This window comes from Tympanuchus pallidicinctus, unplaced genomic scaffold (genome assembly GCF_026119805.1).
Source record: "Tympanuchus pallidicinctus isolate F22 unplaced genomic scaffold, pur_lepc_1.0 scaffold3, whole genome shotgun sequence".
Taxonomy (NCBI): domain Eukaryota; kingdom Metazoa; phylum Chordata; class Aves; order Galliformes; family Phasianidae; genus Tympanuchus; species Tympanuchus pallidicinctus.
In genome coordinates, this window is record NW_026294747.1 from 37,464,577 (window position 1) to 37,486,107 (window position 21,531).

General features: G+C 52.9%; 1 protein-coding gene across 3 annotated transcripts in view; it reads left to right on the plus strand.

Annotated features, from left to right (window-relative positions):
• JDP2 (Jun dimerization protein 2) overlaps window positions 1–16,152 on the plus strand; it is a 45,236-nt gene extending 29,084 nt beyond the window's left edge. For 2 of the 3 annotated variants that reach the window (XM_052696072.1, XM_052696073.1), the window contains 3 exons: window positions 10,911–11,134; window positions 14,160–14,264; window positions 15,095–16,152. In XM_052696072.1, coding sequence (XP_052552032.1) covers window positions 10,934–11,134; window positions 14,160–14,264; window positions 15,095–15,280 — 492 coding nt within the window. In that variant the 5' untranslated portion in view covers window positions 10,911–10,933 and the 3' untranslated portion in view covers window positions 15,281–16,152. Of the gene's footprint in view, window positions 1–1,090; window positions 1,153–10,910; window positions 11,135–14,159; window positions 14,265–15,094 lie in introns of those variants that run through there. The other variant, XM_052696074.1, reaches the window with a different exon arrangement.
• The last annotated feature ends 5,379 nt before the right edge of the window (window positions 16,153–21,531 follow it).

A 21,531-nucleotide genomic window follows, 5' to 3' on the forward strand; every position in this document is an offset into this window, starting at 1 on the left:
TGAAACACTGGATTATGTGCAGAGGTGTACATAGAAAGAGTTCTGCCTCACCCAAATCAGAAAGCTGATGGCATGAGGAGACAGGAATGAAGACATGGGTGCTGTGTCCTGCCCAGCTTGGTTGCTGTCTCGTGCAGTAGGACAGCACGACCGAGGGTGTCCTGTGCTGAGCAGTCCTATCCCCAGCTCAGTCCCAACTGCACTGCCCAGTTAGCTGTTCCTGGGATACTGATGGAGGGACTGGGATGTGCTGATGGTGGGGAACTGTCAGTGATGGGCTGTGTGATGGTGCCAAGAAAGGAACTTTGTGGGATCTGATGGGAGTGATGACTGACGAGCCTGGAGCAGGAAGATGGAGCTGCTCTGGGAACACCAGTGCGGGTGCTTGCAGTTCCTACAGCGGGTCCACACGGCCCTGTGTGAGCCGTGCTTCCCCAGCAGCCTGGCAGGTGCCAGGTGAGAGGACCAGCGGTGAGAGAAAGAGGAAGGAAGAGATTGGCATCCATGCAAATTAGTTATCGGGAAGGCCCCGGTCCCGCGGCTGCTCCCTCGTCCCCACCTGATATCCGCGTGCAGTGCCAGCGGCCCACGGGGTGCGCCGGTGATAGGGGGCCCGAAGCAGCGGGGCCGGGGAGCCGTGAGCTTCTTCCCCGCTCCTCTGCATCCCGGCTGAGGCGCGGGGCGGCCGGCTCCGTGCAGAGCGGCACGGGCCGGGCCGGGGCACAGCGCAGGACGGGGGGCAGCGGTGCGGCGGGGCCGGGGGTGCCGGGGCCGCCGGCTGGTCCCACCCCTGCGCGCCGCTCCCCGCCCCGCGGCCCCGCTCCCCCGCCCGCCCTCCCTGACGTGTGGCGCTGGCAGCCCAGCCGGTTCCGCATTCCCGACCCCTCCCCGCAGCCCGGGGCCGCTATATAACCGGGGCTGATGCAACCCACCCCGCCGCCCGCCACAGCCTGCGGGAGGCGCGCACCGGGGCGGCGGGGGGCGACGGGCCGAGGCTCCCCGGCGGCGGCCGGCACCGGGACAGACATCGGCGGCGGGCGGGGCCCGGGGGTCGGGGCAGCGCCGGGCGGCGGCGAGGCTGAGCCTGCAGCCCGCGCCCGGCCACTGCGGCCGGGCCCCGCGGGCACCCCGGCGGCCCGTTCCCCGTGCACGGTGGGTGCGGGCGCGGCGCGGGCGGACGGACGGACGCCGGGCGGTCCGGGGTGGCGGCGGGGGGCGGCGGAGCCCGGGGCGGCCCGCGGGCGAGGTGGGGGCACGGCTGCGGCCGGGCCGGGAGCGCTGCGGGGATCCACCCTCCCCCCGGCCGCGGGTCGGAGCGGAGCCGCCGGCGGCCCGGTGGGGCCGTGCGTGGGGACTGCCTTCGGGAAAGGGGTAGAGCTCCCGCGGGGGTGGCGAGGAGCAGCCCTGGGGGCGGTGGGTGCCGGCCGCCCTGCGCTCCACCTGCCGCACGTGGGGGTCTGCGCTCCCCCGGTGCCGTGCGGACAGCGCCCGGCTCGTGGCCGGGGAAGGAGCGGGGCCCTGCGAGCCCCTCCGCCCGTGCCGACGCTGCTGTAGTGCTCAGGCTTGGAGTTGAATGGAAGTCGCTTTCTTTTGCTGCGGAGGCACTTTTCTTTTTCCATACTGAGCAAATAGGTTTGAGAACGAATCGGGGGAAAGGGAGAAATACCAAGAGAGCAAGAGCCCCATTATGTTTCCATTTTCCTTTAATGAAGGCCCTGTGGAGGTGTATTTGAAAACACAGGGTCTCCTATGCCTTCAAGGAGGGTGAGAACACAGTGCTGGCTGCTTCCAGGGCCATATGCAGCGTATGGTGGCCAATGAAATGGGGCCTGGCTCGTTCTGTTGCTTGTCTTGGCAGCCAGCTTCATGGCTTGTGTTACCAGCCCTGGAACACAACCACTGCCAAACCGTGTGTGTGTGTGTGTGTGTGTTTGGACTCAGAGCTCAACAGAAACAAATGCTCCAGCAGCTCAGACTGAGATTTTTTAGCTAGTTTTCAGACAACTTGCATGAAGAACTCTATGTGGAAGCCATTGCTGAAGCTGCAGTGGGAACTGGCTGGTTAGTGCTTTTGGGGGACATCTGGGAATACTGGTTGTTGGAGTTCACATCCTCAGTATGACTCTTGGTGATTGAAAAATGAGAAAAGCTCTCTGTGTGGGGGTGAGTGTGTGGGTGGGAGCTGCTGTCCAAACCATCCCTGTGTCAGGCAATGGCTGGCTGTCAGTTCCTCGGGTCCCTGAGATTTAATGAGGTCAGCTAACTGCAGGTTGCTGCTCTGCTCCTCACAGTGGATGCTTCTGCTTCCTCTGTACAGCTGAGCATGACCTTTCTTACAGGATGCAGCAGTCTCTGCACCGTGCTCCTGACTGCAGAGGAGCAGACCTTCCCTCCTGCTCCCTGTGCCCCCCATTGCTCCATTGTGCCCTGCTGCACTCTCGTGAGCGGTGCTGAGTATCTGCAACACTTTTTTGCTATGTTTGCTTCTTCAGCTGCATGGCCTGGGATGGGTACTTGGCAGCACACAGTGCTGCAAACGTGTGAAGTGTCTTCTCCCTGCAGGAGGCTGTGCCCTGTCAGTCCTGGCTACCCCAGGACCAGGGCAGGGATTGCCGTAGTGTGTAGCATCCTGAAAGCGTCCCACAGTGTGAGCCCAGCATCAGGCAGGCACAGCACGCCTGGTGCTGTCTCTCTGGACTGCTTCATGGATTGCTGTGTTGCACTGACTGCCCAGGAACCAACCCAGCGCTGCAGGCTGTTTTTTATGCAGTGGAAGCTGCAGATTTGTGTGATCCTCCACTGAGCAGGACTACTGCCTCTAGCCGTAGCTGAGCGAGCAGCATAGCTGGCCATGTCAGCATTCAGAATATAGCTTTTTGGGGTTTGTAACTCTCCTTGTCCCCTGAGGTTGGAGCTCTGCGCCCGAGGAGAGTCGTCTCTTGAGAAAGAGTCCAACCCTGCCCATGTGCAGCTGTGGAAGGCCGTGGGGGAATATTAACACATCTGCTGTTCACCTCTGAGCTGTAGCCTGGCTCAGGTCAGTGCATTCCCTCATCCCCAATTCCATTTCAATTGCTCTAAGCAGGAATAGGACAGGTTTTACCCTCCTGTTTTGTCTTGCCCACCTGTGTGCAATGTGGCACTGTAAATGTTGGCCACAAATGCCTGCTCCAGAGAAAGAAAATTAATTGCAGTAGCTGCAAGGAGCCTTGCTGCACTAGGTGCTGTGCAACCCCTTACTGCTACAGGTTGTTCTGAGTCAATCACTGCATTGCAGTGGTGGGGGTATAGCGTCATGCTAATCCATGGCTTTTTTCTGCCCTCAGAAGGGATGGAGTGAAATGCTGGAAAAGGACTGATTTCTCCACTCGTAGTGGGAATAAGTCACAGCATCAGATAGGTGTGGGGCTCAGTGGTGTAGTGCAGCTAGGGAGGCTGTGGCATGGCAGGAGGCTGTGCGTGCTGGGCTGCTCCTGCATGGTGCTGCCCCCCTTATGGAGGAGAGCAGGGAAGCAGCAAGGTCTGTGCTGATGTCAGAAAGCTTTTCACAGTTTCTGACTAGGAATGACTTGGGTGTTCACAATGCCATCTGCGTGCAGCTCTGTGCTCAGAGCTGAGCCAGGCCTTTCCCACTCAAGAAATGGGTTTAGAATTCTGCCTCCTCAGGATCTGCCCTTCAAAGATTCTTCCTCTCCTTAGCATCGAGGCCCTGCAGTCCGATTGCAGCAGCTCAGTAGTTTAGGATGAGATGTTATGCAGTAGGGTGTTCACAGACCCTGCAATACTCTGCCTGCTCTGCAGGGTTACCCATGGGAGGGAACAAGGGGATGGGCAGCTGGAGGTGTCTAAGAGGGGCACAGGTGCTGCTTTGGCCTTGCAAACCCAGGGCTGGGTTGCAGGAGCTGTTTGTCCCTTGGAGATGAAAGTGAAGCATGGTGGCAGCATGGCACTGCAGTGTCTGGCTCGCAGTAGTGGCATGCTGAGCTGATAAGCCATACTGTTGCCATGCCTCAAATTCACGCAGGGGGAAATTCTTTGGATGCTGTGTAACACTCATTAATCCTATAGCCTTGCTAGAGAGGGGGCAGGCACAGTTCAACCCAATGGGTGTCTCTGCAGTGCTTTTGGGACACTGCAGGTGTTGGATTCCTCTGCCTCACTGGGTTCAGCAGATGAGTGAATAAATGCACAGTGATGTTTGCAAGCAGTAGAACATGGACAGCTGAAAGGACAGGTTACAGCCAAAGGGCTTGGCTGCTGTTGTGTTTTGATGGTTGGCAAATAACCTTGATACTGATCAGTGTGTCCTTTGACACTGGAAGTTACTGCTCTTAAAAAATACAGATGAGGAGAAGCCAGGCAGTGCTGTACCACAAGTCACCTCACAGCCTACATCAAACCAGGTGTGCTGTGCAGGTCCCAGTCCCCTGGGAATGGGAGCACTTTGCATTCTAGACAATGAATGAAGGAAAAAGTGGTGACATACTCCTGGAACTGGGAATGTGAGGTAGTGGTTTTCTGCCTTCAGCTCTGTGGTGCTTCACACTGGGTGATGAACCTTGAAGTGAAAATGTTTCTGGGCTCCAGTGACCCTCAGCCCCCTGCAGCCTCCCCTGCCAGATGTGCCCAGATGAGAATAAGCAAGTGAGCATGCTTCAGAGCAAGCGATAGCAAATTGCTCTGCCTTTGTTTAGAAAGTTGCATTCTTGAGGCATGAGAAGTTGGGCATGTCAGGAAAGGGCTTTCATATAAATCATCCTTCTGCCAATGAGAAGGAACTGGAAGGATGCAATGTACTTGCAGACTGAGCAAACTTTATAGCCAGGAGCAAAAATAGTAAAAAATGACAGAAAAGCTGTAATACATTCTACAGGCCAAATGTTGCTTCTCATGGATGGCAGCATTACCTCTGATCTCCAGAGCAGAGTTCTTGCCTGTTGGCCATGAGCAGGTGAAGGGCTGATTGCTGTGACGTAGATGCTCCAAGGCTGTACGTACCAATGGTAATAGTATGGGGAGTGCTGATGTACTGATGAAGAGATCAAAGATGCTTGTGTAGTGGCTGGTGGACTTTGGCAGCTCTCCTGCGCATGGCAGCTGCTGGGCAGTGGCAGACACCCAGGTGGAGCCTGGCTAGAAGCAGTGGGCAGGCATTGGGGAGGGCTGTCAGGGCAGGCTTGGTCTTATCGCTGTGCTTTTTGTTGTGGGCAGAAGAGAACCATGCTGGTATTTACCGAGTGGCAAAAGCTCAGGTTGGCGGTGTTATGTGCTGGACTGGGCATAGGAATGGTTCCTGGTTCAACCACCGCAGATGTCAGAGTGCAGTGTGGCTTGTGTTGGAAGAAACTTGTGACTTACAGCCAGCATCTTAACAAGAGGCTGAAAATCAGATTGTAAATAGCTCCCACCGACACTGAGAAAGCTGTCAGCACTGATAAGACAGCAGTAGCAATCTAAATTGAAGTGTGGCTGTCAGAACCTGCTTTGTGATGTTGTGGTCCTCTCTGACAATGACACAACAGTCGCAGTGGATTTGTAAAGGAGCAAACAGCACACTTGGGTTAGTGAGGGTGCACAGAGTGGACCTGGGGACCAGTGGGTACAAATTAAGGCTGCTTCTGTACAGGGAAATGAATGTATGGCTTTTGCACAGGTGGCCATTCCTGTGCTGGATTTAGTCTGTGGGTAATAATAGCACTGAAGAGGTGGCAGAGGAGCACGAATGTAGGATAGCACGTGGAGTACAGCCCTCAGGGACCTGGGTTGCGTGGATTGTGCCTACGCTCGTCAGATTTATGCTGTAACTGCTGTGCTAATATCAGCTCCTTCAAAAAAAAAGAAACTAAAAAAAAAAACCAAACCAAAAACAGCTAACCCTCAGAGTCAACAAAAAAAGCAGCAGCAAAATCAGCATGGAAAAAAAGAACACAAAACAAAGCCCTCAAGCAAATGAAGATTTGAACTGTAGGAAAAGAACAGGAGTGGATGCAGGGACAGTGTCATTGGAGCGCTGAGCAAAGGTGTGTGAAGCTGAGTGAAGCGCCTCCCCACGAGGCAGCTGGTCCCAGGATAGGCCAGACCCAGGCTGTGGGAGGAATATGGGGAGCACTGTGTGCTGCCTTCAGCAAAGTGTTGAATCGGCTGGTGTCGATGTGCTGACTGGAAAGGCATGGCTGGGGAGAAAGGACAGAATCGTGCATCGCTGAAAGATGCAGCAAGAGAGGTGAGAAAAGGAAATTGTACTGCTGTCGGCTTTTTAGAGATAAGAGTGCAGCTAAAGTAACTGAACTTGCCAATAGAGTGTGGGTCTGAGATCAGAGAGAAAGCAATTTCAGAGCAAAAATGCAAAAGTGACTGTGGTAATTAGGAGTGTTTACAGACAAATTTGGCCAAATATCAGACCCCGTTACAGCACTTGCTGGGACAAGGATTATAGGAGCAGAGCTGAAGCAGTACGAGTTGAATGTTGAGCCATGGAATCATGTGCTGTCCAGACCTGTGCTGTAAGATTAGTTGCTGAAGCGAGCACTGAATGACACAAGCTGCTCATCATTGGGCTGGAATTCTAAGAAAGCCTCCTCTGTCTCATCACTGACTGTGGAACATCTTGGGATGTTATGGCATAATAATAAATAACATTGATGCAAGACGTGCAGCTCCAGTGAATGTAAACTTGAGCAGCTGGCATCATGTGGATAGCAGCGTCAGATATAAGACTACACACATTCTTTTTCCCCTCACTGCTCTGCTGTTGGCTTTTTCATGTGCAAGCACATAGCTGATGCAATGCAGGAATTGTGTGGTTCAGCAGTGGGGCACCAGCAAGCTAGGTGTCACTGATGGCACAACTTCTCTCTGCTCATGTGAGGAGACACTGAAAGGTTGCTTGGTATAGAGAATAAAGTTGGTGTTAATGATAATTTATGAGAAGAACAGATCTAGTAAGAATCCCAGCTAAAGCACAGTGTTAGAAAGTGGAGGAACATAGAAGTGACTTGGTTCTTGTTCCCTAGAAATAACAAACACTGCAAGGAAGTATTCAGAGTGGAATTATGGACTGGCAGTGTACCAGCTGTATTCAGCAAAGTCTGGTTATTGAAAAACTACAGCTTGAAGGTCAAACTCAGATCCTGAACTGTTCTTTCTGTCTTAACATATGAATGTTGTAGAAATATGCTGGAGCTATAGACAGGCTTGTCAGCATCTTCCAGAGCAATGCTTCAGAAATAAGACCAAGTGTTAAATAAAATGACGTACTTTGGCATTTTTCACATGACTGAAGTATAAATCCTTACCTCTACTGTTATCCACAAAAGGTGGAAGTATCTGAGACTTGGGTTGGAATGAAGTAGTTGATGGAGAGAATCCCTTTGATCAGCAGTGAGTGGCCGTGCCTGGGTTGGGAGGCATCGAGGACTGGGCTGGGTTAGTTCTCACTGCCCCTGCTCTGCAGAGAGTTGGTGTCTCTCCATTCCTGTATTCTGTGGTTGCAGCCCTGCTGGGAATGATTTACATTCCTCTCCAAGGTCTAACTTGACTGTTGGCACTTCTCAGCGTGCTCCTAAGCTTCCTGACTCCTAACCAGGATCTCACTTAGGGGAGTCATTTTCTTCTTTCTCACTTAGTTCTCAGCTCATCCTGATACGCAGATTTGTGTTCTTCCTGGTGATTACTAGTGCTTTCGTTTGAACAACTTCAGGCTTACTTGACACAGATGTGCATGTGCATGCGATGGTGCTTTGACAGTGTGGTAACTGGGTTCGGGATAAGTTTTTAGTGTCAGGTAGGTACTGGGCCAGCTCCTTCACTCAGACTGTCTCAAGGCACATTAAGGCACCAGATCAGAGGCAGAGAGAAAAGGTGGGTCAGATAAACTGCAATGTTTTCCACAATCATTAGCCAGACCAAAAGTTATGGTCACCATGAATTCTGTGTAGCAGAGGACCTGTGCAGTCCAGCCCAGCATGCAGTGCAGTTGGCTGTGTGTTGTGATGCAAAGCAATGAATTAAATGTGGTCCATTGAGTCCAGATTGAATTTAAGCATCCAGCGCTGGACTCAAGTCAGGTCTCAGGCTGAAACGTATGAAAAGGTGAACCAAGGCCCCAGATTAATGTGAGCTAAAGTGGCTCATGCAGTATTTACAGGAGACAGGCTTTGAAATTCATGTACTTCTGCCACTGATTTCTTTGGGTTTTGTTATGCCCAAACTATTCAAGTCTGGGGTGAATGAGAGGGACATATGACAGGGATTTAGGCACATACCTCCTTGCCTTTGGTTGCCTGGAGCACAGCCTAGTGCAGGATGCCTTCTTTCTGAGTGCCTTTAGCTACACGTGGGCCTAAAGGGCAGGTAGGGAGGCGGCCACAGCTTGTAGCTCAGCGTTCCCCCTGCATACCAGCACTGCCCTTTCCCATTGCTTCTGAAGGATGACCAGAGAAGTAGAGGACTTGCTTTCCACTCACAGCATGCCACTGCTTTTTTACGGTAGCCATGTTGCTGCATTTGCTTACTACTACACTGATTATCAAGTCCTGTTGATTCCTCCTGCTGCCTGCTGAGCGCTCTTTGCAGGACAGCTTGCACTGACACCTTAATCTCCTTGGTTAGAGCATATGGCAGCGCACAGCATATAGCAGAAGCACTCTCTGTCACACCAGGATGGCTTGTATGGCACCCACGCTAGGAGCTGTGCAGCTTTCATTTGCCTCTGTGCTCTGGACTAACCTGTACGATTGTCTTTTCTTCCCATTCATTCCTCATCTCCTGTTTCCTGACATTAATTAATACACCAAATAAACTCCTGGGCAGGAAGATGTGCCAGTGCCAAGAAATCTGTAACGTCTCTGTTTCTGGTGATTAACACTTCAGCTTGCTCCTGCTGACCCTGCTCTAGCAGGGGTTGGACTAGATGACCCCAGAGGTCCCTTCCTCCTCAGCTGTTCTGTGCTCACTGATCCGTCACTCATGTCTCACACACAGCTTTGCAAGTGTTTGCTGCCTGGTGGCAATACAGACCTGTCACCCAGAATGGCCGGTGTGGAAAACTGTGGCATCTGGCTTGGCAGTGCGTGTGTGTGCTTGCTTAGCACAGCTGTGGTGCCTGGACCAAACATCTGTATTGCCCCTTGCCTGCTCTCCTAGCAGCTGAAAGCAGATGCTTCAAAAAGAGCTGGGTGAGTGCGCACTGCTCTGGACTTTACACATCTCCTGGCTCGGGCAGTCTGCTGTCAGAGCTTCCAGCACTTTCCACAGATGCTTGTTGAATCCTGTGTTGTGACCGGCCTCAAATGAAAGCTCTGTGGGGTCTTAGTTCCACTTGTTATCCAGTTCCTCTGTCTTCATGGCTCTCCAGGAGCTGAGGCTGCAGTCCCTCTGCTTCCTGGTGCAGGCAGGATGGTGTTGCTGCCCCACGTGTGTTGGGATCAGTTTGGCTGGACAGAGCAGCACAGGAACACAGCGACATGTGGTTGTGTTGAGGGTGTGGGAGAAGAATGCTTGCTGAGTGGACAGAAGTGACTCTGCATGTTGTAAGTGGGTCACTTGAGAGTGTCCCACGCCTGTTACGCAAGCAGGGACGTACTTATGCTGTAGCCGACAGCCACCTGCTCCCTTTGCTTTTTGGCTGGTACTGCAGCTCCAGCTCTGCAGGCTTCTTATTTTAGGTCTAATTTTATTTCTTCATCTCTTAGCCAGTCATTCTTCACATTTCCTGGTAACCCGCTTTCTTCTGCCTATAAATGACTTGCCAAAGCTTGTCCCAGTCCTATTTTCACCCAAGCTGTACTTTTTTTCTTTTCTGATAGAAGAAGCTTTTTGCAAGTTGCTCTGTTTCCCTTCCCCTCCAGCCTTTGTTTCCTCGTGTTTGTGCTGGAAGATGTTTGCTCAGTAGCAGGCTTTTTTCTCAGCAGCTTTTCATTGTTCTGTCCTTGATCCCAGTGTGCCATGCCCCAAGTCAGCAGGCTCAGCCTGTCCAAGGTGCTCAGTAAGGCATGTTGTGGTTCTCATAATGCCATTCTTGTCCACTACCTACCTACTCATTCACCAACGCTCAGTAAAGGGCAAACCACTATTTTCTCCAGAGAAAGGTCTGGCAAAACCAATAGTCCACGGGACCACGTCACTGTTTATCCCTTAAGTCACTGCAGCCAGTTCATGTTTCTCTGGGGCTTTTCCTCTTGGGTCTTTTCTCTTAATCTGCAGGTCAGTAGCATGTCCTACTTCTCAGGATTCATATATTTCTGTCAGCCAGGCTCTGCTCACTCCTTGCCTTCCCCAGGGAAGAGTGGCCACTTCCCATGTGGATAAGAATAAGAATCACAAAGAGGCTTGGTTGGAAGGAACTTTGAAGTCCCTCTGAGTTCAGTCCCTGCCATGTGTAGGGCTGCCCCCCACCAGCTCAGGCTGCCCAGGGCTCCATCCAACCTGGCCTTCAGCACCTCCAGGAATGGGGCACCTACAGCTTCTCTGGGCACCCTGTACCAGAACCTCACTGCCCTCTGAGTGAAAAAATTTCTCCTCATCTAACCTAAATCTCTCCTCTTCTATTTTAAAGCTATTCTTCCTTGTCCTATTGCTATCAGACCACGTAAAAAGTTGGTCTTCTTCCTGCTTTTGAGCTCCTTGCTCTTCTCCAGGCTGAAGAAGCCCAGATCCCTGAATCTTTCCTCACAGTAGAGGTGCTCCAGCCTTCTGAGCATTCTCATGCCCTCCTCTGGACCACTCCAACAGCTCCACATCTTTCTTGTGTGGGGGCCCCAGACCTGGATGCAGTACTCCAAATGAGGCCTCGTGAGGGCAGAGCAGAAGGCGACTATCACCCCTTAGCCCTGCTGCCACCCCTTTGTTGATGGAATTGTGTGCTGTGCTGTCAGCCAGCAGTAACGGGCCATGTCCTGCTCTCTCTCCAGCCTGCGAAGCTGCTGCCCCTGCTATGATGCCCGGGCAGATCCCCGACCCGTCCCTGACGGCCGGAGCACTGCCAGGGCTCGGCCCTTTGACAGGACTGCCTGGCACCGCCCTGACAGCCGAGGAGCTGAAGTACGCCGACATCCGCAACATTGGGGCCATGATCTCACCACTCCACTTCCTGGAGGTGAAGCTTGGGAAGAGACCCCAACCTGTGAAAAGCGAGGTGAGTCCAAAGGCTGCTATCCGGGAGCTGGTGCATTGCTTTCCTCACATCTCTGGTGGACATGAGCCCTTGGTGCTGCACAGCATCTTTCTTGTGTTCTCGGCTCATGCTTTAGCTGGCTTCTCGATCCTCACTGCTGTTGAGTGTTTGCATCTCCCAATGCCTGCAAACAGAAATCCCTCATTTTGAGGCCCTAGTCTGCTACTTCTTTAGCAGCTTTTGATCTGCAATAGCCAGAGAAGCCCTGCAGCTGGCTGGGAACGTGTTAGCACTGGAAAAGGATGTGGTTAGGATGCAGATGCAGGCCTGATACCTATAGTAAAGCAGCACTTGTGGTAAAGCTGTGCCTGATGTCATACACCAAACAGTGCAATACTCACATGGCTGTATGTGCTGTGGAGCAAAGAGAGTCTTTAGGCTGTGTGCTGCCCTCCAATGGCACAGCTCCTTCCCTCTGGGGCACCTCAGAGCTGGCCGTACAGCAGCTGCTTGCCCTCAGTACCTGGGGATGGGCATGCAGTCCCACCAGCTCTGCATAACAGCACTGAATGTGCTCTAAGTTGCTTGCCTCTGTGTGGAGGAAAGACGAGGAGAAATCCACTGACAGCCCCTGGACTTCCACTTTGCAGCCTCCTCCTCTCCTGCATGGCCTGTGAAGCCAAGGAGTCGAGGACGGCAAATGGAGCGTCCCTGGCACGGGCTTTGCAGCAAAAGCCTAAAGAGCTGAAGCAGTGGCTGCTTATTCCATGAGTAGCCAAGAAGCAACCCACGCATAGTTTTGCAATGCAGCCTACAGCTGCTTTCCTCTTGTAGGGAGTGGGAGCCCAAATAGTCTGGGCACCTGCCCTACCCTATGCAGGGAGGACAGACAGCTTTCTCTTCTGTGCTGTGGGCAGCAGCATCCTCTGGCATGGGGTGTCTGTCTGTGGCAGAGCCTGCAGAGCTCTCCCATTGAGTGCTGGGCACTGATGTGGGGGAGGTGGGGACCCTTGCTGGCAGCCTGTGCTCCTCCTGGGGCAGCTGGAAAAAGGTGCTGCCAGGCTCTTCTGCCTCCAGAACCCTCACAGGATGTGTTCCCTGGGCCAGAGGCAGCAGTCTTGCCTCTCACATTGATGCCAGCCCCTGTCCTGGATGCCACTGGCTGGAGCAATTCAGGAGGCAACACAAAACCTCCTACCAACAGGGCTCACCTGCAGATTGATTGCTGCAGCATGTTATGGGGGATTGATGCACCATTATCTTCCCTTGTGCCTCTAACTGAGCTGAGTTCTAACACCAGGGCCACGTCACCATTTTGAGCTGAAACAGAGGTTTCAAAAGGAAAGAAGGCGGCTTTCTTGAAGTCACAGGACTTGTGGGCAAGAAAAAGCAGAGTCAAGCGTTCAAGTTCTGTTATCCCTGTGGGCCCTATCTAAGGGACATGGCCCTTTGCTGGTGCTTTGTGAGGTACTGGGGAAGCTGAAGGGGACAGAGGAATCGGTTGACTGCTACTGAACAGACCAACTGGTATGGAAATGTAGGCATTTCCAGAGAGAGTGAGGGTTGCACTGTTATAGGGCTTTCCTGGTCTTTTCTTCCAGTGCCATCGCTGGCCTTTGGTGTGCAGATCCCTCCCTGGTTCTCCCAAGTGTAGTGTGGAAGATCCCACGCACTTCTGTGGCAGAGGAGTGATTGCAGCCCGATGCTGTGGGAAATCTGTGCAGTTTGTACTGACTTTGCATATTATTTTTCTCTGTCTAACACTGCACATTTGGTATTAGGTTTGGGAACTAAGGTACAGCAGATGCAAAAAGTGTTAGTGCTATGAAACTTGGGCACTGTCTTCTGAACATTAGACATGCAGCTTACTTAATTCTGCCCAGACAGTGTTTCATCCCATCCTTGCATGTCACGTTGAAATATTCTGATTAGTGGAACTCGGACTACAAGAATGTTAGCAGCTTGCCTGGATTAGACGATGGCCCTTGCAGCCTTCGTTTCCTGCATCAGTGTATCTTTTCTGGGACACCTTGGCACCTTTCACCATCACTTTGTGGCCTTTGTACTGGAGATCTACAGCTCCATTTGAGGTCCCTAAGCCCAAGAGTGAGCAATTAGGCTGCTCAAATGGTGTGTGCTGTGAAAGGCTCCACTAGGAGATAGCTTCTAAACAAACTCACCTGGGGAGTACTAGAGAAAAGAGGATGCTGCCTTGTCAAACTGGAGTTGCCTAACAGAACATGCAAGTAGGCTATAGAAGTGATAGTAAATGTTTCTGCTGCTATATTTGAAAAGATTATGCTGTGGGATGTCACTTGGTAGGAACGAGGCAGCACATTCTGAAATCTCAAATTTCAGAGTCCCAGGCCAAATGTGGATGATTATTGTTTGTGGGTCTTTAATGACAACAGTGTCTTTTTCTCCTATATCTGTGTCCCGAAGTGCCACAGGATGCTGAATTTGAAGGACTTTTTGACACACAGAGTCTTCTTGAGAAAGAGTTGGTTTGAGTCCTTGGGTGTAAGCATGCCATAGGCCACTTACACAGGGTTTGTAGTGAAAATCCATAAGTATTTTGATTATGGGTTTTCAACTCATAGGGCTTATTAGCCTGGTCTGAGTGGTTTGAATCAGATTACACTGAGCAACTGAGTAATGGCAGTCAGCGCTGCCGTGCCCTGCTTCCTTAGCAGGGATGCAGCATCTGTCCCTAGCTTGCTGAAGTGGCACAGTGACTTGACCAGCACTGAGGATAGAGCACTGGAAGTGCACTGGAAGTGGGCAGCAAACAGGCTCAGCTGGGAAGCTCTTCCAGGTGTCTTTGCATCCTGCCCGTACGTATGTGTTTGATGCTTGGAATACTCAGAATGGTGCCTCTAGATGTCTGTATTTGACAAGCTATGCTGTTCTGGCAGCAACGTACTTTGTTACTGGTGAGGATGGGACCATGTTGCTGGTGAGAGTAGTGTCAGGGCTGCTAGGGGCTCCCAGCATCCTGCCATGCCCCTCTTGATGCTCTGACCTGGACTTGTGCGTCTCATTGCAGCTTGATGAGGAAGAGGAGAGGAGGAAAAGGCGCCGGGAGAAAAACAAAGTAGCAGCAGCGCGATGTCGTAACAAGAAGAAGGAGAGGACGGAGTTCCTGCAGCGGGTGGGTGCCCTGACCTGGAGGTGGGCTTGGAGCCGAGGGCTCTGATATCTCTTTGTGCTGGAGCAGGAGCACTGTGTGAGCGTGGCACAGGACGGCTGGATGCCTGCTGGCCCCCTGCCCAAATTCCAGGAGGTTTCCTCATTCAGAGGCCAGATGCCCTCTGGTGGTGGCATTTAGGTTGGATGTCATGGGGAAGTTCTTTAGAGAGAGTGGTGAGGTGCTGGAACAGGCTGCCCAGACGGGTTGTGGATGCCCCATGAACACACTAGAGGTGTTCAAGGCCAGACTGGATGGGGCCTTGGACAGCCCGGTCTAGTATTAAATGGGGAGGTTGGTGGCCTTGCATGTGGCAGGGGGGAGATCATGATCCTTGAGGTCCCTTCCAACCCTGGCCGTTCTGTGATTCTGTGGCATCAAGACAAAAACCAATTCTAGTGCCTTGCTTTTTGGTAAGGGCTGGTGGGATACTGGCAAACAACACGGCTGTATCATTTCACAAGGGCAGGTCCTTGCAGACAGAGAGACAAACCTTTTAAAATTTGAAAATGCAGGTTCATTTCCCAACATCTTCGCAGCCTGTGGAAAGCAACCAGGCGTGGGGCTGCTGTAGTGCAGCAGAGCCCTGTCCGAGGAGAGAGCTCTATTTCCTTAACCTGACACAAGGTAATGGATTGGGAAGGAGCTGCTTGGAGAAGCCCGATGTCTTGGCATGTCTTCAGGCTGCTCCTTTACAGCAAGGGTCGAGTAGTGGTGGCTTGTTAGCCAAGTATTTCTCTTTGCACCTTGTCCTCATGGAGCAGTCACATGTGGTTGTGTTTCTGCCATGTCAGGAGTCTGAGCGCCTGGAGCTCATGAACGCTGAACTGAAGGCCCAGATAGAAGAGCTGAAACAAGAGAGGCAGCAGCTGATCCTGATGCTGAACCGGCACCGTCCCACCTGCATCGTTCGGACAGACAGCATCAAGACTCCCGAGAGTGAAGCCAACCCGCTGCTGGAGCAGCTGGAGAAGAAGTGAAGGTGGCACTGGAGGAGGAGACCGGCACGGGGTCTTCCGGAGTCGCTAATGTATGTATCGTATGAAGAACTGTGCACCGAGGCCTGGTGCATCCAGGACCCGATGGGCTTCCTTGGGAACTATGGACCAAAAAAAATTTGGGGACAGAGAAGATTGGGAATCTGTCAAACGTCAACTCTGTGGCTGAACCCGGGAGCAGGGCTGGTGGCGCGGGCGAAGGCAACCTCTGTGTGATACCTCATCACAGCCCTTCAGCCTGTTTGCGGCCCTGGGGACCCACGGCGCACAGAGAAGGAGGGGGCGGGAGAAGACCTCCCACTCGGCCCTCTTCCCCACAGCCCTCAGAGTGCCCGTGGGGCGCAGGGACGTGGCCTGCCGGAGCCATCCCCACAGGCTGCCGCCGCACCCGGCGCACACTCGGCACGGAACCCAGCTGCAGAACCGCAGACACTTGACGCGCCCCGTCCGGTGGCAGGCCCGTCGGGGCCCGGTGGCGCAGGCGCCCCCCACAAGCACACTCTCAGTATAATGTTTACAGCCCAGCTGTCCGTGTCGGCCGTGCTTTTGAATGCACATTTTTACACTTTTTTTAAAGATATTTTTTACAAAGTTTTTATACGGCGATCTCTATATGGATTTATATAATCACTAGATGTGATCCCATAGAAACGTATGTTACGATGGTCTGTTTGTTACAAACGCATATGCCGCAGTTATCTCCACTGTGTTACCTGTCTGGCAGTGGGCTCCTTCCCAGCGCTCTGGGATGGAGGCCCAGCAGCACTCTGCAGTGCTGCCGCTGCCGCCTCCATCCATGTATGTCCTTCATAATATTCAGTTCTGTATCTCCCAGTAAATGTTACCTTTATGTACTTCGCCCTCCTGTACTCTGTCTGGATCGATCTGTGGTGGGCTTTGGATGGAGCTCAGCCCCATGATGGCAACCATGGGGTTTCTGACTGTGCTGGCCATGCGGGAGGCTGATCCCAGAGCTGTTTTGGCGTTAGCTGTATTGAGGGCATTCATCTAGGGAAGCTGAGAACGTCAGAGGTGGCTCTGACGGCTGTTAGTCAAGCAGTAGCCCGGTGCTGTATCTTAATGGACAGGCAGGACATGATTTGCAGGCAGGAAATGCAAAGGTGGGAGATGTGGGAGATGATCTCATCCTTGCTTCTTCCTAGGTTCAGCACAAGTGCCACAGCTTGAGCCCCTTTAAGGAAGACAGAGAGGAAGGGGAGCTGTCGCAGCCTCAGAATGGTGGTGATCCCTTTGGGAAAGAGGGTAGGATATAGGTCCTGTGGGCCTCCGCTGGCTCCCAGCTTTCTGAGAAGGCTGAGCCCTGCCAGTGCTGAGCACAGAGATGTGCAGGATAGAAGGTAAACAGCCAAGTGGCACTCAGGTTCTAAGACAAAAGGGCTCAGTGAAACTGAAGGATTTTTTGGTATCCTCAGGTGTATAACCAATGCCTGTCACTATGTAGGTGTGTTTCTGAGTCTTACAAAGGCAGTGGGAAGTCACCTTGTGGGCAAGGCAAGCTTCATCTCACTCATGGAACACCACTGAGTGGTGGTGTCCTGCATGTTTCTCAGAGGAACCATGGTGAACCCTATCTTCTCCCAGTTCCTTTACCAGTGTGGATGAGGAGACTGATGCAAACTGTGAGCTCTGGTACCCAGTAATGCTGAAGTACTGTTGGGGACAGGATAAGTTTGCCCTAAATGTGGTAAGAGCCCTGGAGGTGGCCTTTTCTGAGCATAACTTCTTCTCTGGTGCACATTTATTTCTCTGCAGACTCCTTTTCCATCTCCAGTGCAGTGGAGTGCACTAGAGTGTCAGTATGCAGTGTCTCATATTAGCCCCTTCTCTGTTTGTTTCTGGATTTCCCCTCCCTTTCTATAACTTCTGTCTCTGGGACCTCCCAGAATTCTGTCAGCTGCCTTATTTAGTATAAGGTATGTTGGATCTGGTACAGGCAGTTTTTGCCACAGGAGGATTTGCTGGCTGAGGTGTGCTAGAGGGACGTGCAAGGAAGGGATCTGGAACAAAGCTGGTGAAGAAAGGCAGTGTGTGGCCTGGCTCCCGCTGCAGCTGGACGGCTCTGCTCCACGCTTCATTCTGCCCTGCAGCAGTGGCTGAGGCCTGACCCTATTCTCACAATGATCCAATGTTGGCACTTCTAAGGAATGCAATGGCTCTCACCGAGCTGTGCTGAAAGAGGTTGCAGAACATTTTCTAGTCCTGCTTCTCTCTTCAGGACTTTATTTTTCCCTGCAGAGCATTGAAGGTAATGAATGTCCAGGCTCTTCCATGTATCAGTTTCCTCTTTCCTGGTGAGAGCAAGCTTCTTGTGGGACCTCAGATGGCTCAACCACAGTCATCGCATACTTCTTGCTTGCCTGGACAGCCCTCGTGCTCATCCTTACATGGAGGGCCTGTGTGAATGCCACGCACCTTTGCCCTGTGCATTGCCGTGAGTGCAGGCAATGGATGGCCCTTCTCTGGCCAACAGCCGTGCTGCACTGAAGCTTCCTGCTATGAAAACAGTTGGCTTGAAAGGGAAATACTAGATGTCCTTTGAAACCAAGCACACTGGCAGGAGACAGCAAAGGCAGCAGCAGTGGAGTGGTGCTGGTTTAATGTGCAGCACCTCCTCCCAAGGCTCAGGCAGAAGCATTCTGAGCCCCAGCAGTGCCAAGACAGGATGTGCCTGTTTCCTGTATGTCTTCAGAGCAGCCTTTTGCTGCACTCTGGTCAGTGCTGAAGAGATTGCCCCTCGGTTTAAGGCATTGTTTTTCCAGAGCACTTGGTTGGACTGCAGCCCAGTGGTGCATTAGAGTGCTATCTCCTGGGGATGTGCAGAAGCACGAGCATGTTCCAGGTGTGAGCCCACCAGGCCCATAGTGTTGCATCTGAGTCCAGCTCTTATTCACCTTCCAGCGCTGGGCCAGCCTGCTCCTTGCTCTGAGCCAGCCCAAAGCACGGTGGCGGAGTCATCTTTCCACTAGAGTCCCACGGGAAGGTTGATGATGGGGGATTTCACTTCAGAAAGATGCAGGCTGCTTCCCACCTGGCACCCAGCTCGCTGCCCACCCGGCGCACCAATGGTACCCTGAGCCCGGTGCTGCCAGGGGCCGCCAGCAGGAGGGGCTGCACAGCCGTGGGAGAGCCGAGGCCCATCGGGGACCCACGGGCTTCTGTCCATTTCCATCTTTGGGGAGAGCCTCATCGGCTGCTAATTTTCTTGGGGTGATTCCATGACGCTGCGATGAGCGGTGTCAGCTAACCTTTGGCAATGACCCACTCTTGTTTCCTTTTGAGCCGAGGCCAGCAGGTATTCACTTACCTTTGTTTTTATTGGTTCTTCTACTTATCTGGCTGGAAAACAACCCCTAGAAATCCCCAGCCTTGATATTTACCCAGAGACACGGAAACTGGTTCACGTGGTGCTGGTCTGCTCTGAGTGATGCCAGCGCAGCCCACAGCTGAAGTGGGGCCACCAGCATGGCATGGCTGCAGGGATTGAGAGAGTTCACCCGCTGCTTCTTCCAGCCTGGAGACAGAGCCTGGAGGCGAGGGTACAGGCTCAGAACTGCAAGAAGAAGCACCCAGCGTGTGCTCGGTGCTACTTCCAAAGCCCCATGTGGCTCGAAGCAAGAGCAGAGTTTGGGTATGTGTGACAGTGAGGTTTCGCTGCCGCCTGTCACGTCTTAGATGAAGCTTCAGGAACAGGATCCTTTGCCAGTAACCACCACCTTGAGCTGATGTTATCTAGTTTCTGCAGAATGAACTTGCTGAGCTGTCATCTGTATCGCTGTTGGGGGAAGTCCTGACTCCTGACGCTGCAGTTCCTGTGGCAGCTTCACCAGTGCCCTGATTCCAGCAGCACCGCCGGCTGAGGAGGATCTGCTGGAAACCTGCGGCCCAGCAAGGCTGAGCCTGCCAGGAGGAGGTGGGCGGTGAGGCTTTGTGCCTGCCCTAGTGCTGGTGGGGCCTCCAGGCAGGCCAGCGTGTGCCTTTTGGTCGCTGCTGGCAGCACACTGTGCAGTGCTGCTGAGTGCCATAGCCCTGTGGCCAAGGCAGTGTGCTGGAGGGGGGATGTGGGCATCAGCAGGTGCCTCTCAGCCGCTGGGGTCTGCCATACAGGCACACCCTGTGGGTGCCAGGAAGAGTCACTGCTGCACTTCCATAGATATCTGCTAGAGGAGACATCTCTCCTTTCTGATGGAGATCTTCCTCCTTAGCAATGTGACCTTGACGCACTTATCACTTTCAGCCTGCAGATGTTGGTTGTGTAGCAAGCTGAGGTACCAGCGAGGCATTGGCTGGGCCTCTCACAGCAGGGCAGCTGAAATATGGCTTTCTGCAGCCACTCTGCTACCAGTTGATGCCATCAGGTCTCTGGCTGATGTGAACCAGGTTTTAGGAGCAGCATGGAGTGCCAGAGTGCCCTGCCTGCTGGGTCTCGCTGCCTGCACAGAGCCAAGTGCATGGGCATCTCCCTGCCTGATGGCCACCACATGCCAGGGCTGCTGCACCTCGTTGTTGCTTCTCACCACATTTCAGAACATGGCCAAGCACTGGCTGTCAGCCACGCAGCACGGTGAGGGTGCAAATGGGTTCAAAGCCGTGCTCAAACTGGGAGTGCCCATCTGGTGTATCCAGCCTCTGTGCAGCAGTGGGGAAAGAGGGATGGAGCCTAGGGAATGGGAATGGTTCATCTTGTAACAGTATAGATGGCTGTGGGACATCTTGCTTTGTGTGTTGTGTCACTTCTACTTGCCCCACTGTGAAAATGGGGGACGTCCAAAGATGGGCACTGACCTCAATCTGTGGCATAGGAAAATTTCCCTATGTGGAGACTAAAAGTCCCAGTAATTTAGAGCGGAAACTAATGAAATGCCGCATGATAGAGATGTGTAGAGCAATGCCTGGCTTAGAGATAAGTCTGTTCCCCTGCTCACCCCCTCACAAGATGTTCAAAGAAATGGAAAGACAACTCATTTCAAACTGGTAAACTGACACACTTTTCAGAGCAGCTAATTGCTTTGTGCAAGTGGACAAGGTGTCCGCTGGCATCAGAGAGCACTGAGGATACGGTACTCATGAAAAATGAGGATGCCCAAACTCAGGTCCAAGGGTTTGGATTAAAAAAAATTAGGAAATGGCTTGGCTCTTGGACACATGCTTTGGGATTCAGATGAAGGGGTGAGGGAAGGAGATTCTGCCTTTCTCTGTCCCCTCTTTGAAACTACGTTGGGAGCTGTCAGCAACAGCAGGAGCTCCTCATGCTGGGGCTGAGGCTGCAGCCCCTCTCCCTTGTCCCAACTCCCAGGCACTGCTGGCCACAAGAGAAAAGGGGAGGGGGGGTGGAAATGGTGAAATCGTGAAGAAATAAGGGAGAAAGTGAAGAAGCTGCTGTTGGGATGGGAGTGCGCTTGGAGCAGTCCTGCTGTTCTGCCATTCCTGCTGAGAAGGGCATCTTGGAGTCTACTTGCTGCAAGAACATGCCCCAAACATATTGTGCCCTGTTCTTGGGAGGGGCGGACAGATGGTGAGGGTGAGCTTGAAAGGAGTCAAGTCAATTTAGGAGACAAGCAATGTGTTTGCCCCTGTGCCCCACACCCCAGGGCACGGCAAAAGTGCCAGCGAGGATCAGACTCTGTCAAGCTGCAGCCATCACTTGGAGTAAAATGGTTGATGCTCATTTGGACCCACTGCGACATTAGCGTGGGCCTGAGGTGTGTGGGGCTGCACAGCCACGCACCGTTCCTACCTCATGGTCTGGAAATACATGAAGGAAGCTGGGGCTGCAGCCCCCTGCAAGCACCGGTAACCCTGGGTGGATCAGCCGCTCTGGTTAAACGGGTCGCTGCCCTTCCTCTTCGGGCCTTCCCCACCATTGCTGAACGATACTGCCATCGAGGTGAGTCAAACCGTCAGACAGCAGCTGTGCCCCTGCATGCTCTGTGTCCATGCACTTGGATAAGTCAGACGGTGGGCTCTGCTTGTCAGGGGAAGAAGAAAAGCCCTGATTTACCAGCGACAGGAGAGAGGCCTTCTGGAGCCCCAGGTACATGTTCATCCAGTGGGCTGAGTGGTCAGGTTTGCTCCTGGTGAGAAAGGGACTGGGTGCTTTGAAGAAAGCAGCTGGAGAAAATTTGGCCTTGGAGTCTGGGGAGAAATAACAACATACCTGTCAGCACAGGTCAGAGGCTGAACTGCTGGAAAGGAGCTCTGAAGAAAAGGACCTG